Here is a 16,841-nt window from a genome sequence, read left to right as displayed (position 1 = left end):
TAATGACCAGTTCGTTATTCCACTATTAAAGAAACCACATTCGGTCGTAGTCGGTTTATAATTTCGGTACTCCGATGATCTCTTGACCCGTTCGCTTGTTATTTAATCGAAATTACACAGAACCGAATAGCCACGCTAAAATTCCCATTACGTTTTTCGCTTTCACTAGTGCAGTAACTACAGAACCGACGTTATAAAAGATTTTACTGGGAGGGGAGCTGAAAAAAAAACACAAGGTGAGCGGCAACACCAGACCGTTTAAACAATCAGTTTAACAATATTTGAGTCACACATGATGTTGGACATAACGTTGGAATCGTTTGTGATGAGAGAAAAATAACCGCAAGAATGGTTTTTACTGGGACTCATCTCGTTAGGATCGTCTTCGCTATCTGTTTCGTGTTGCTGTTGACGTCGGATTATTCCGGACTCATCAACAAGCTAATCGGAGGAAACAAGACTGAAGAGACAAAGCACGGACCACCGAGACCTACCAATCCTGGATACGGTGATCCGAAAGCTGATATCGATATTGATGCAGACATCGAAGAGGAATCTGTGAAGCATCTTAGTAAGTAATGTTTTGTTTATTATTTTCTAACCTAACTTCATTCATTACATGCGAAATATATCTCAGTTTAAGTCATAAAAACGCACAAATTTAATTCCATTCGCTTTAGTTTTTTTCTTGAAAGGTATATCAAGGATATCTGACGGTGTACAATCGTTCTTATAAACCATATCAGTATTCCAGCTGGTAGCCGTCTCAATGTCATTCTGCAAGGTATACCTTTGAATTTCTTAAAAACAACTATCATGTTTTTGAACCAGCTATTATATAAAATTCTCAAATGATAACGAGTTTTAAATGGAAATATTCTACGACTAAATAAAACTCTGTGTTTTGGAACATAAAATAAATAAAAAAGGAGCAATAAATACGTTCATATTTGTGTAATTTTGTAATTAATCTGTTACACATACATTATAGGTAATAACATATAGTGGTACCTGTTTTGTATGTTTCTGATAATGTTATAATAATACGGATATTATATTTTATTGGTTATTTATGACCATACTGACATCAACTAACAATTTATTATAATTACAGAAAAATTTGAATGAATCTTAAAGGATTTTCTTATGTAAATTTAACGCAGTATTGTGAAATATTGTATGAATAGTTTATTATTACCTGCGGAGGTATTCTAAAGAAGCTTTCAGAAGAGAATCATCATGATCCAAAGCATTCACTCCCTTTTTCCCTTCTGCTGATAGTCACTCTTTGCTAATACATGTTTTTACATGTTTGTGAAGTTTGCAGTTGTGATGCCATTCTCTGATGAGAATTTCAATTAACTGCTGATTGGTGGTAATCACTTCTTTTGCAATCGCCCGTTTTCCAAGTTCCCACAGGTTTCCACATGGAATTCATGTCTGCTGAATTTATTTGTATAGGCAAGACAGTGATTTTTTTCCGCCAAGTATGCAGTAACATTTCTGGCTTTGTGACACGGTGCCGAATCATGCATAAAAATGTAGTTGTCATCGTTAGGGAACCATTCATTGATCTGTGGTAGTAATTATTATTTATTATTAATAATTATTAATAATTATAATTCATTGATCTGTGGTAGTAATCGGCCTTATTTCATTTTCCCTTCTACAAAGTATAAGCATACCATGTCTTTTTTTTCTTCTTCTAATATTCACCATTTGATTTTTTATTATATCTATATATTTCTTTGTGTCATAGACAATTTTTATTTTAATCTGGGCTATTTTTGTTGTTTTTCATCCACTTATTTTATCACTATCAATTTATCTATACCACACATGCTTCATATTACTTCATACATTCTTATTTTTACCCATCACTAAACTAGTAATTTTTCTATGAGGTGGGAAAAGCAATACACGTTTTGAGAGAATTTGAGATATCCGATAAGAAGCCCTTTTATTTATTAAATCAACTGACAAATATTCTCTGAAATCAATTCCCAAGAATTTCCAATGATGGTTATCTAAAATCTTATTTAATTTCTTAGACTATAATAAATCACCAAATCTCCTAAAATATTTTGATTCATCTTCAGCAACATTTTTCTTGTTATTGAATTGAATAGATAAAAGCTACGTTAAACGTAAACCCTATAAAATAAATTCACAATCCTAGATATATTTGGAGTATATGTTAAACTGACTAGTGACTATTAAACTAATTAACAACATTTAATTTTATGTGGGCTAATTATGTTTTTAATAATTAAATACATGTAACAAATGTAATAATTTTGATGGAACATTATATTTTAAGTAACGCCATAAATGATAACGAAACCAAAACAAAATTTTGAAACGAAATTTCTTCAGCAACACTCTTCGTATTATTCAATTGACTATATATACGTTAATTACGGGAAGACCTTTAAAATTAATTCCCAATCCTAGATATTCTTATCGTCCTATAAGCCTGTTACCTGTGATCTCTAAACTATTCGAAAAACTATACATTAAGAGACTCAAAATAATCGTAGAGGAGAGAAATATTAATCCAGACCATCAATTTGGCTTCCATAATAAACACGGAACAACAGAACAAATACATAGATTAGTCAACCAAATTAACAAAAATTTGATGGTTAAAATAATTGCTCCGCTGCTTTTCTCGATATTTCTCAGGCCTTCGACAAAGTGTGGCACACTGGACTGCATGTTAAATTGAAAAAGCTTTTGCCCCATACGCACTTTAATTGCTGAAATCGAACCTTACAGACATACATTTTATTGTCAAATAGTATGACGAATACACTGACCTACACCCAATATATTCGGGTGTTCCGCAGGGAAGTGTTCTTGTTGTGTTCTCCCATTGTTATATTTTATATATACAGCAGACTTACCTCAAAAAACAATAATGTTGTAACATATGCCGACGATACAGCGGTTTTATCATCACACGAGTCCAATATCACAGATATCCTCCGGAGGTTCCAGAATAAAGTGTTGCGAGTCATCGTCGATGCCCCATATTATGTGTCCAATAAACTAATTCAGCGTGATATCCCCATAGAACCCATAGCGAATGTGGTTGGGAGTGTTAGTGTGAAGTACTCTGAAAGACTATTAGTGCATCCCAATGCACTCGCCAAACAGTTAAATGTGCGCGATGATAGTGAAGTGCGTAGACTCAAACGCAAACTGTCATACGAATTGATTAATAGACACATAGAGTGAGATTTAATAATCCCTAGAATAAGCTAGAATAATTTTTAGAATAAGTTAGGATAGACTTGAAAATAAGTTAGAATATTATCTAGAATAAGATTAGGTTATAAGTTGTACAGTAGACCACTTACTGAAGTGATCTTACTGAATGATAGTACTTATTGTCCACGGGCAGATATTTGACGTTCTAGGAGATTAATTAAAAAAAATCCGAGATATATTTGGAGTATTTGATAAATTGACAAGTAATTATTAAACTAATTAACACCATTTAACTTTATGTTAGTTAATTATGCTTTTAATAAATAAATACATATAAAAATGTAATAGTTTTGAAGGAACACTATATTTTAAGTAACGCCATAAATGATAATGAAAATAACGATATTTTGAAACGTTTCATATTGCAAAACTCACATCCTGTATAAGTGATGTTTCGGCCAATTAATATTTAATTATTTTAAAATTGCCTAATTCAAGGTCATCTACCACATGGTCTTGTACTACTTTCGAATAAACTGACAATTAAAATGTTACATACGTGGTGGTTCCATTATGTGGTTCGGCAGGATCTGTATTCAATACGTTACAATTTTTGTAATATTAATCGATCATTTTCTTTGTTTCTAGCTACGCAATCGACTAAATCTCAGATACTTCAGACGATAAAAAATGCCTGTTTACCGAAATTGATATGCGAATTGACTGCAACACCACAAAAAGAAAAATTGAGTGATACGGAGAAATCACTATTGAGTTTATTACGGTAAGCCAAACATTTTGCAAACTTATTATTGCACTACTATTAACATTAATAGCGTTAGGTGTGCTGTCTGTTTCATAATCCTTAAAACCAATATTAACAGTATCGTAACTACGTAACACACTTTCCCTGAATTCTGTTCGTCAAGACATCGTCTGGTTGGAATTCTACGAGATATTTCAAGTATATTTTAGTAATTATATTACCTAACAGTTTTAGTTGGTCTATTAGTGATGTGGGTAACCATTGGTTATATTGTGGGTTCGACTATGTTAGTAAGTTTCACAAAATTTCAGAGATTTTATTTAACTTCCTTTTCTATTCCTACTATAATTATATTTGTTTTATTTCTATATGTTGCCCCTTTGTTTTGATGTATTCTCTACGCTGCAACATAAAACTAATATTTATGATATTTAAATTACTGGGAATTTGTATTTATTTGAATATTTTGAGCATTTTGAAGCTTTTTGAATTCGTACTTACTTGAATATTCTGAGAGTTTAGAAGTTGTCTTATAACAAATTGATAGACGGGTCTATTGATGATGTGACTAACCATTGGTTATATTGTGGGTTCGACTATCTTATTAAGTTTCACAAATTTGCAGATATTTTATTTGACTTACCTTCCTATCTTCCTTATCTATACCTACTATATTTACATTTATTTTGAAATATCATCTGCATTGCAACAAAGAAACAACGTTCATGATGTTTAAATTACTCGGAATTTGTATTTACTTGAATATTCTGAGAATTTTGAAACTGTCTTATAACAAATTGGCATACTGGCCTCTTGGTGATGTGAGTGATCTTTGGTTATATTGTGGGTTCAACCATCTTTGTAAGTTTCACAAAATTTCCGAGATTTTATTTAACTTACCTTCCTAACTTCCTTTTCTGTTCCTACTATAATTATATTTGTTTTATTTCTATATGTTGCCCCTTTGTTTTGATGTATTCTCTACGCTGCAACATAAAACTAATATTTATGATATTTAAATTACTGGGAATTTGTATTTATTTGAATATTTTGAGCATTTTGAAGCTTTTTGAATTCGTACTTACTTGAATATTCTGAGAGTTTAGAAGTTGTCTTATAACAAATTGATAGACGGGTCTATTGATGATGTGACTAACCATTGGTTATATTGTGGGTTCGACCATCTTATTAAGTTTCACAAATTTGCAGAGATTTTATTTGACTTAACTTCCTATCTTCCTTATCTATACCTACTATATTTACATTTATTTTGAAATATCATCTGCATTGCAACAAAGAAACAACTTTCATGATGTTTAAATTACTCGGAATTTGTATTTACTTGAATATTCTGAGAATTTTGAAACTGTCTTATAACAAATTGGCATACTGGCCTCTTGGTGATGTGAGTGATCTTTGGTTATATTGTGGGTTCAACCATCTTTGTAAGTTTCACAAAATTTCAGAGATTTTATTTAACTTACCTTCCTAACTTCCTTTTCTGTTCCTACTATAATTATATTTGTTTTATTTCTATATGTTGCCCCTTTGTTTTGATGTATTCTCTACGCTGCAACATAAAACTAATATTTATGATATTTAAATTACTGGGAATTTGTATTTATTTGAATATTTTGAGCATTTTGAAGCTTTTTGAATTCGTACTTACTTGAATATTCTGAGAGTTTAGAAGTTGTCTTATAACAAATTAATAGACTGGTCTATTGATGATGTGACTATCCATTGGTTATATTGTGGGTTCGACTATCTTATTAAGTTTCACAAATTTGCAGAGATTTTATTTGACTTACCTTCCTATCTTCCTTATCTATACCTACTATATTTACATTTATTTTGAAATATCATCTGCATTGCAACAAAGAAACAACTTTCATGATGTTTAAATTACTCGGAATTTGTATTTACTTGAATATTCTGAGAATTTTGAAACTGTCTTATAACAAATTGGCATACTGGCCTCTTGGTGATGTGAGTGATCTTTGGTTATATTGTGGGTTCAACCATCTTTTTAAGTTTCACAAAATTTCAGAGATTTTATTTAACTTACCTTCCTAACTTCCTTTTCTGTTCCTACTATAATTATATTTGTTTTATTTCTATATGTTGCCCCTTTGTTTTGATGTATTCTCTACGCTGCAACATAAAACTAATATTTATGATATTTAAATTACTGGGAATTTGTATTTATTTGAATATTTTGAGCATTTTGAAGCTTTTTGAATTCGTACTTACTTGAATATTCTGAGAGTTTAGAAGTTGTCTTATAACAAATTGATAGACTGGTCTATTGATGATGTGACTAACCATTGGTTATATTGTGGGTTCGACTATCTTATTAAGTTTCACAAATTTGCAGAGATTTTATTTGACTTACCTTCCTATCTTCCTTATCTATACCTACTATATTTACATTTATTTTGAAATATCATCTGCATTGCAACAAAGAAACAACATTCATGATGTTTAAATTACTCGGAATTTGTATTTACTTGAATATTTTGAGAATTTTGAAACTGTCTTATAACAAATTGGCATACTGGCCTCTTGGTGATGTGAGTGATCTTTGGTTATATTGTGGGTTCAACCATCTTTGTAAGTTTCACAAATTTTTAGAGATTTTATTTAACTTACCTTCCTATCGTTCTTATCTCTTCTTACTATATTACCTTTTATTTTATCTCTGTCTGCTTCTCCTTTGATTTGAAGACTTTTCTGCATTGCAACAAAAAGAAAACAAAATTTATGATGTTTAAATTACTTGGAATTAATGATAATTCAGTAAGTTTCACAAATTTTTAGATATGTTATATAATTTATCTTCTTATCTTCCTTATCTATTCCTCTATTCCTTTATTATTATTTGTTTTGTTTGTTGTTAAATATTTTCTTATGAATTACTTATTTCAATGTTCTCCTTCCTTCTTTGTTCTTTATTTATTATTTTCGACTAGTATAATATGAAGCAATTAGTTCTGTTTGATGGTCTGATGTCTATTTAAGTTTATGTATTAGTTTTAAATGAAAATATTTAAACTTTAATCATCAAAAAATACTCAGAATTATTAATTAATTGAAAATTCTCAGAATTCCGATGTTGTTTTATATGAAATTAACAGATTATTTGCGTACATACCTATTTATTTTCCGTCGAGAAATTGTACTAATTAGTTTTGTAATTTTGCCATCATTAAACGCGGTCTTCCTAGTGAAATGAAGAATTTTTCCTTGTTTGGTTTGAAACTAGACATCGGTTGTTATTTTCTATTAACGTACGCTTTAGAATAATACATCTTCTACCGATTTTCCTTCCTGGTAATTGGCGATAATTATTTTGTGGCTTCAGATAATGAAACTATTTGTCAAGGAAGTGATTAAATGATTTTACTTGTATTTTAGTGCTGGTGACTGTTGATTTTACTAATTACTCAAGTACTTGGGAATTTTTGTTTATTTTACTGGTAGTGGTGTTATTCACGCTTTTTGTCATAATTTGCAACCATAAACATTAACTGATTACAATACTAAAGTTTTTATTGTGATAAAAATATAATAAAAATAATTTAAGTACGCCAATGAAAACCTTTTTTTTTGTTATTTGTGGGTTGATATTGTTTCTTTTGGTTAGTTAGACTTTACGAAACCTGACTAATGATTTTTCAGGGAGACAACCATAAGCACTACGGCCGAATTGACCTCGAAATACCATTTTGCCGCTCACATGGGTCAATTAATAGCCGGAGTAGACGGAAATGGTTGCCATAACTTTTATCCAACATGTCCCTTCCCCGGATTGCAGGTTCTTCAGATGATGAAAAAAGTCAGAATGCGATGAAGTTAGATGAGTTTTGTCGCCGAACATTTGCCGACTACAGGATGTTCCTATATTCGTTTTATTTAGGAAAAATGCTGGCTGGAGAAAATGTGTTCTGATGAACGAATTAATTACTTATTGTGATATTAAAACATTCCACGTTATAGTCTTAAGATACTCATTTTAATGTAACGATAATAAAAGATGATCAACGAAACAACTGTTCTTAATTATTATCTCGACCAACTGTACAAAAAAATGGACGATTTTGTTGATAAATATAAAAGTAACAGTTACTGAACGTAAAGCAAATGTTACTTGTTTTACTCCAGTTAAATATAACGAAATACTTTCAAATCACAACATTAAATATAATTCGTCCGTAAATTCGTTGTAAAAAAGAAAAAAACTTATCAGTGGCGTGCTATTTTTCTGTTCGTTTTAATTTAAATATTAAAAATAATATTTTTAAAATTATAACAAAATATAATAAATGCAACATTAATGTTACTCAATGTTATATGAATAAAGTTTCAAAACTCAGGCATTTTTAATCATAAGATTATCATTTTTGAAGTGTAACACCTCTATTAAAAACTTAATTAAAAAAAAAACAGTTTCATAGAGTTTTAACAGCTGGTAATATAAAATATCTTGTTGATTCAACAATATTCACCACAAGGCTTTATGGTCCTGAATATTCAGCTTCCTGGACTAACCTAAGACATATTGTGCTTGGGATAGTCATAGTAGATCTAATTTTCATCGCCATTTATAAAACACCACAGAAAAATCCTCTCGTTTCCTCTCAATAATTTAAACAGCGATCTTGAAAGGTTTCGAAATGGTATTTTCAGTCAATTCGTGTCATAATTGCAGATAAGGTTGATTCAACAACTGCTAAAGTCACTGAAATGTCTTTGAAGTTTTAGACTGGATATTCGTCCAAAAACTTCAGACCATGTTTATGTCCAAAGAATTGGCATTAAAATCAGCACTTTTAAGTGTTGAAACCAAAACTGATAATTGGAATATATCCAAGCAGCATCACTATAAGTTTTTAAAAGTTCTTGAGGAGCTTTGAACGTCAAAATTGCATTGATGAGCGTCTATATTATCTGACTAACTTAATAATACTAATGAAAAACTGTTATTTTACGTATATAAATGTCGAAACCATCCAAAACTACTTTCATCGGTCACCAAAAATTACGTGTCAGCAACCTTTGACATAAAATGTCTAAATAGACAATCCTATCCAACCCGTTAATCTTACCAGACTTTGCTCCTTGATGATTACGTGTCCTGAGAGATGTCATATGTTCTGGATGATAAAAGTTTAATTTTTTGAGGATATTTGAAGATAAATCGATGGCTTCAGGAGATATATCGTTCTTCTGATATGAAATATAGATGGCGCTAGAAACACAAAAGAAAACAGTGTTGGAAAATTAGTAGCGCTGGGAAATATCGACTGAAAATAGTAGAAACAGTCGATAATTGCAAAACAGTCGAACTAATCGATAATTAAAAAAAACTGGCGAATGAAAATAATAATTACTATTTCAGTTAAATGCACACTTCAGCTATTTATCTATTCGTGGTAACAGATGGGGGGATGTACGAATTCCTTCTCGTAATAATTTTGAGAAAGGTATTATTTTTATATTTTATATGTTTGACTTGATTGTAAATATGAATGGAGTAATGACCTCTAAATATTTGTATCGTATCTTCTCAATTAATCTTTATGAACTATATAGCCATCGCACCCTTTTTAAATACAATAGTAATTTTATTTATCGTTAATAAGGAATATTTTATTATTAAGAAAACTAAGAAAACTTGAATTTGAATTTATTGAAACTTGAATCAAAGACATTTTAACATTCAAATGGCTTGAACAATCATCGGGAGACTTTGAAAATCGAAGATGTCAAACAAAAGTAACACCCAGTAGTTGCCAAGATAACATAAATGCTGTCAAAATTATTTTTCTATTTATCAATCAAAATGTTGTTCTTTTTACCTTATTACATTAATACATAATATTGAAAAATCGAGTTCCAAAATGCTTATATAATTAACGTACAATATATATTTTTTTAAAGTCTCCTTCCTCGGCGGGTCCTCGGCATTAAGCCTACCGACTGGCAAGTGGGCAACTTAGAAATCATCCCAGAAGACATCCGGTCTTATCCAGCTTTGTTACTGGCGTGATCATTTTCCTTGTCGGATTTTGCACTCTTGCCTAGGACAATCACAAATACTAAACAACCACAAACAAAAATTTACGGCAATGCCCCAGCAGGATTCGAACCCGCGACTATCGCAACAGTAGGTAGATTTCCAGTAGCCTTTACCACTGCGCCAACCAAGCCTACTATCATACTACAAACAAAACATAAAATTATATACAATATATATAAAACTATGTAAGCTTAAAGTCGGCACATTATTTTCAAGGTCGCAGAATGGACGCCGAAGCTCTAATGTTAAATATCAGTCGAATAAAAACTAGTAGGTTCGAAAATACACGACTGAAACAGTTGATAGTTCAATTACTAAACAGTCGATAGTCCTCAACGCTAGAAAATAGTAAAAATTACATTTTTTATAATAAAATCTTTAGTTTAATATAAAAAAACTTCAAAATTACAATGTCTAAAAAAGCATTTTTAGTTAATTTACAGTATAAAGTTATAAATAATATATAAATAGTTAAAAAAGAACGATACGGTATTCTTATAATGGCTTTTACAGATTATTCTTTAACTGTGCCTTTTTGTCTCCACGTCAATTAGGAAACAGGTCTGTATATTGTTTGAGTTCCCATGTTCTCCTTTGTATGCTTTTTTTTTATCAAGTTTTTGGTGGTAGCGTCACGTTTTATGTCATTATGAATGTAAAAAAGATGATGGCGCCTCAATATACGTGATAACACAACCTTATTTACAAGAATTACTAATTTATATTCCCAGTAGATCGTTTTAATTTCGAACCTTTTTTTCCCGTACAACATGTCTAATATTTTTCGATAAAACAAGGAAACTCATTAGAAATTCAAAGAAACTTTTTAATATCTTATAATATAAACAATGACCGCCTGTTTACCAAAAAAAAACTGCAATAAAAAGTTCGGCAGGATCTTATTTATGTTAATGGGCGTAGCTTTTGTACAGTTTCCATTGGAATTAACTGGATATATACTGATATAAAACGAGCAAAGTGAAACGTTGTAATTTTTGCCGGGAAAAATAAATTTAAATATAGCGCGAGAAACTTTATATCTTCTTTGCATAAAAACAAAGAGGTCGCTCTCGAACCTAGCTCATGAATACATTTCCAAACTATTTCTCCTCAGGAATTACGCGTTTTTATTTTTCTAATAAAATTTTATGTTCCAGTTTCCTTCAAATTAATACTTTTTACGAATCACAAAATCGGCTAGTCTTTAATTAATGCCGGTCTTTATTTAAATGTATAATTACTTGGGAAAAATATTTCTTAAATTACATTTTACGTTAGAAATAATTGATTAAGATTGGTCTTAATTTATAAAATAATTTAATGTTATTATTGGATTGTGTTTTTATGCAGTATGTTTTTTCCCAAACTAAAATTAAATTAGCTAATTATAACACTTATGGTCTATTCAAAGTTTATTTGTATATGCGGCAGGTTTAATGTCTTGCCGGCCGCAATTTGTAAATTCGTTTTAGAATTAATCAAACACTATTTTCCTTCTCATTTTATTCTAGTTAAAAAGAGACACAATGCTGTTTGATTAGTTTGAAGACGTAAACGAATGAGCCTGTGAATGTGTGAATGAAATGATTAGAGGTTTTAACTCTTACCTATAAACTATTGTGGCTGTATAATTAACTGTACATTACATGTTTGTGTAGCTGTAACATTTTTGTTCAATTATATTATTTAAATTAGAATTTTGATGTATGTCAAAGCCAAATTGAACTAAAACTCAGAGTCGATGCGGCAACATTGCGACGTTTTGACGTCACAAATTTCGATTGCGCATATGGAAATAAACTTTAAATAGACTATATATAGTCTATTCAAAGTTTTTTGTACATACGTCATCAAGATGTTTAATGTCTTGCCTGCCGAAATGTATAAAATCGTTTTAGAATCTGACAATATTTTCCTTCTCATTTTATTCTAGTTAAAAAGAGACACAATGCTGTTTGATTAGTTTGAAGACGTAAACGAATGAGCCTGTGAATGTGTGAATGAAATGATTAGAGGTTTTAACTCTTACCTATAAACTATTGTGGCTGTATAATTAACTGTACATTACATGTTTGTGTAGCTGTAACATTTTTGTTCAATTATATTATTTAAATTAGAATTTTGATGTATGTCAAAGCCAAATTGAACTAAAACTCAGAGTCGATGCGGCAACATTGCGACGTTTTGACGTCACAAATTTCGATTGCGCATATGGAAATAAACTTTAAATAGACTATATATAGTCTATTCAAAGTTTTTTGTACATACGTCATCAAGATGTTTAATGTCTTGCCTGCCGAAATGTATAAAATCGTTTTAGAATCTGACAATATTTTCCTTCTCATTTTATTCTAGTTAAAAAGAGACACAATGCTGTTTGATTAGTTTGAAGACGTAAACGAATGAGCCTGTGAATGTGTGAATGAAATGATTAGAGGTTTTAACTCTTACCTATAAACTATTGTGGCTGTATAATTAACTGTACATTACATGTTTGTGTAGCTGTAACATTTTTGTTCAATTATATTATTTAAATTAGAATTTTGATGTATGTCAAAGCCAAACTGAACTAAAACTCAGAGTCGATGCGGCAACATTGCGACGTTTTGACGTCACAAATTTCGATTGCGCATATGGAAATAAACTTTAAATAGACTATATATAGTCTATTCAAAGTTTTTTGTACATACGTCATCAAGATGTTTAATGTCTTGCCTGCCGAAATGTATAAAATCGTTTTAGAATCTGACAATATTTTCCTTCTCATGTTATTCTAGTTAAAAAGAGACATAATGCTGTCTGATTAGTTCGAACACGTAAACGAATGAGCCTATCAAAATCGTCCGGTTGTCAGACGTATGCAAAATTCTTGATAGCAATAGCGATAAGAGGTTATAACTCTAACCTATAAACTATTGTGACTGTATGATTAACTGTAGTTTTCAGATGTACTATAATGTTAAAATAAATTATATTTGATAACATTTTTGCTCAATTATATTATTTAAATTAGAATTTTGATATATGTCAAAGCCAAACTGAACTAAAACTCAGAGTCGATGCGGCAACATTGCGACGTTCTGACGTCACAAATTTCGATTGCGCATTTAGAAATAAACTTTAAATAGACTATATATAGTCTATTCAAGGTTTTTTGTACATACGTCATCAAGATGTTTAATGTCTTGCTGCCGAAATTTATAAAATCGTTTTAGAATCTGACAATATTTTCCTTCTCATTTTATTCTAGTTAAAAAGAGACACAATGCTGTCTGATTAGTTCGAACACGTAAACGAATGAGCCTATCAAAATCGTCCGGTTGTCAGACGTATGCAAAATTCTTGATAGCAATAGCGATAAGAGGTTATAACTCTAACCTATAAACTATTGTGACTGTATGATTAACTGTAGTTTTCAGATGTACTATAATGTTAAAATAAATTATATTTGATAACATTTTTGCTCAATTATATTATTTAAATTAGAATTTTGATATATGTCAAAGCCAAACTGAACTAAAACTCAGAGTCGATGCGGCAACATTGCGACGTTCTGACGTCACAAATTTCGATTGCGCATTTAGAAATAAACTTTAAATAGACTATATATAGTCTATTCAAGGTTTTTTGTACATACGTCATCAAGATGTTTAATGTCTTGCTGCCGAAATTTATAAAATCGTTTTAGAATCTGACAATATTTTCCTTCTCATTTTATTCTAGTTAAAAAGAGACACAATGCTGTCTGATTAGTTCGAACACGTAAACGAATGAGCCTATCAAAATCGTCCGGTTGTCAGACGTATGCAAAATTCTTGATAGCAATAACGATAAGAGGTTATAACTCTAACCTATAAACTATTGTGACTGTATGATTAACTGTAGTTTTCAGATGTACTATAATGTTAAAATAAATTATATTTGATAACATTTTTGCTCAATTATATTATTTAAATTAGAATTTTGATATATGTCAAAGCCAAACTGAACTAAAACTCAGAGTCGATGCGGCAACATTGCGACGTTCTGACGTCACAAATTTCGATTGCGCATTTAGAAATAAACTTTAAATAGACTATATATAGTCTATTCAAGGTTTTTTGTACATACGTCATCAAGATGTTTAATGTCTTGCTGCCGAAATTTATAAAATCGTTTTAGAATCTGACAATATTTTCCTTCTCATGTTATTCTAGTTAAAAAGAGACATAATGCTGTCTGATTAGTTCGAACACGTAAACGAATGAGCCTATCAAAATCGTCCGGTTGTCAGACGTATGCAAAATTCTTGATAGCAATAGCGATAAGAGGTTATAACTCTAACCTATAAACTATTGTGACTGTATGATTAACTGTAGTTTTCAGATGTACTATAATGTTAAAATAAATTATATTTGATAACATTTTTGCTCAATTATATTATTTAAATTAGAATTTTGATATATGTCAAAGCCAAACTGAACTAAAACTCAGAGTCGATGCGGCAACATTGCGACGTTCTGACGTCACAAATTTCGATTGCGCATTTAGAAATAAACTTTAAATAGACTATATATAGTCTATTCAAGGTTTTTTGTACATACGTCATCAAGATGTTTAATGTCTTGCCTGCCGAAATCTACAAAATCGTTTTAGAATCCGACAATATTTTCCTTCTCATTTTATTCTAGTTAAAAAGAGACACAATGCTGTCTGATTAGTTTGAACACGTAAACGAATGAGCCTGTGAAAGTCGTCCAGTTGTCAGACGTATGCAAAATTCTTGATAGCAATAGTGTTAAGAGATTATAACTCTAACCTATAAACTATTGTGGCTTTATGATTAACTGTAGTTTTTAGATGTACTATAATGTTAAAATAAATTATATTTGATAACATTTTTGTTCAATTATATTATTTAAATTAGAATTTTGATGTATGCCAAAGCCAAACTGAACTAAAATTTAGAGTCGATGCGGCAACATTGCGACGTTTTGACGTAACAAATTTCGATTGCGCATATAGAAATAAACTTTAAATAGACTATATATAGTCTATTCAAAGTTTTTTGTACATACATCATCAAGATGTTTAATGTCTTGCTGCCGAAATTTATAAAATCGTTTTAGAATCAGACAATATTTTCCTTCTCATTTTATTCTAGTTAAAAAGAGACACAATGCTGTCTGATTAGTTCGAACACGTAAACGAATGAGTCTATCAAAATCGTCCGGTTGTCAGACGTATGCAAAATTCTTGATATCAATAGTGATAAGAGGTTATAACTCTAACCTATAAACTATTGTGACTGTATGATTAACTGTAGTTTTCAGATGTATTATAATGTTAAAATAAATTATATTTGATAACATTTTTGTTCAATTATATTATTTAAATTAGAATTTTGATGTATTTCAAAGCCAAACTGAACTAAAACTCAGAGTCGATGCGGCAACATTGCGAGGTTTTGACGTCACGAATTTCGATTGCGCATATAGATATAAACTTTAATTAGACTATATATAGTATATTCAAAGTTTTTTTGTACATACGTCATCAAGATGTTTAATGTCTTGCTGCCGAAATTTATAAAATCGTTTTAGAATCTGACAATATTTTCCTTCTCATTTTATTCTAGTTAAAAAGAGACACAATTAGTTCGAACACGTGAATTGATGTATCAATGTATATTCCTCAATTATTAAATTATAATAACTTAAGATATGGCTTACACTAAAGGTATACACTTTATATAAGCTCGTATGGTTTGATTCGCTTCAATCTTCTGATATCCTGCGCGTTGTCCGGTAGTTGTATTGCTTCCACGTTAGTATGATTTAGTAATCTTCTTTCGTGTTTCAAGGCAAATGTTGGGTAACTTCGTAAATCCATTTGATTTCCAGGTCATCGTGCATTTCTTCATTGGTTACGTAGCAATAGGAATTGGTAATGAATCGAAGAATTTTGTTTTGCAGCGTTCGATGTCTAGTTGATTTGAATTTTTAGTGCATCCCCATATTTGAACCCCATAGGTCCAGAATGGCTTTTTGATTGTCTGATCAATCTGTTTGATTTTAGATCAAGTTGAGAGTATCTTCCAACTAACCAGTATAGTTGTTTTATTTTGGTTCTAGTGTGTTTTGCTTTTTGTCTAACATGATGTTTCCAATTTAATCTACCGTCAAGATAGATGCCGAGATATTTAGTTGATTCTGCTTGAGGAATCGGATATCCATTGAGTGATATAATTAAGTTTTCATTATTTCGCCACAATGCAAAACTAATATAAATAGATTTGGAGCTATTAAATTGAATTTTCCAATCATTAGTCCATTTGTAGATTTTGTTGTCTGCTACTTGTACTTTTTTTTACTGTCCTAGGCCATATGTCGTATTGCCGTATATATATATATATATATATATATATATATATATGCGTGTGTATATGTCGTTTGCCATAATAATTGCGTCGTCAGCAAAGGTTCCAAGTAGTGTTTCTTTTATTGTTGGGATGTCAGCAGTGTAGAGTAGATGCAGGAGACGGCCCAAGATGCTACTTTGTGAAACTCCAGCCGAAATATAGTTATTTATGGTTGACAATAGTTACGCGGTAACAATTTGCTCATCTTATAGATTAATGCCAAATGCCAAACCCGATCAAAAGTCTGTGAGACATCCAAGAATATTGCATGGTAATATTTCAATTCCTCAAACGCTTTGTCAATAACCGCAGTAAGTCTGTCCACTTGATCGATTGTTGAGTGATGATTTCAAAAACCAAGGTGGAAATCTGTTATTATG

General features: G+C 30.7%; 1 protein-coding gene across 1 annotated transcript; it reads left to right on the top strand.

Moving 5' to 3' along the window:
• Window positions 1-207: 207 nt before the first annotated feature.
• On the top strand, window positions 208-8,031 carry geko (olfaction protein geko). The gene is made up of 3 exons (XM_076406317.1): window positions 208-571; window positions 3,862-3,997; window positions 7,661-8,031. Exons 1-3 carry the CDS (start codon window positions 349-351, stop codon window positions 7,830-7,832), a joined length of 531 nt encoding a protein of 176 aa, XP_076262432.1. The 5' UTR covers window positions 208-348; the 3' UTR covers window positions 7,833-8,031.
• Window positions 8,032-16,841: the final 8,810 nt, after the last annotated feature.

The sequence above is a fragment of the Rhynchophorus ferrugineus genome, unplaced genomic scaffold, assembly GCF_030347505.1.
Source record: "Rhynchophorus ferrugineus isolate W39M unplaced genomic scaffold, kcgeb_rfMv2 rfM5, whole genome shotgun sequence".
Classification (NCBI taxonomy): Eukaryota; Metazoa; Arthropoda; class Insecta; order Coleoptera; family Curculionidae; genus Rhynchophorus; species Rhynchophorus ferrugineus.
Note: the sequence above shows the minus strand (reverse complement) of the source record. Positions and strands in the feature narration are given on the sequence as shown.

Bases quoted from the DNA above. Each gene is read 5' to 3' on its own strand.
- geko (XM_076406317.1), top strand. From the start codon at position 349: ATGGTTTTTACTGGGACTCATCTCGTTAGGATCGTCTTCGCTATCTGT. The intron at 572-3,861 runs GTAAGTAATGTT...CTTTGTTTCTAG, and splicing joins GGAATCTGTGAAGCATCTTA to CTACGCAATCGACTAAATCT. The intron at 3,998-7,660 runs GTAAGCCAAACA...ATGATTTTTCAG, and splicing joins TCACTATTGAGTTTATTACG to GGAGACAACCATAAGCACTA.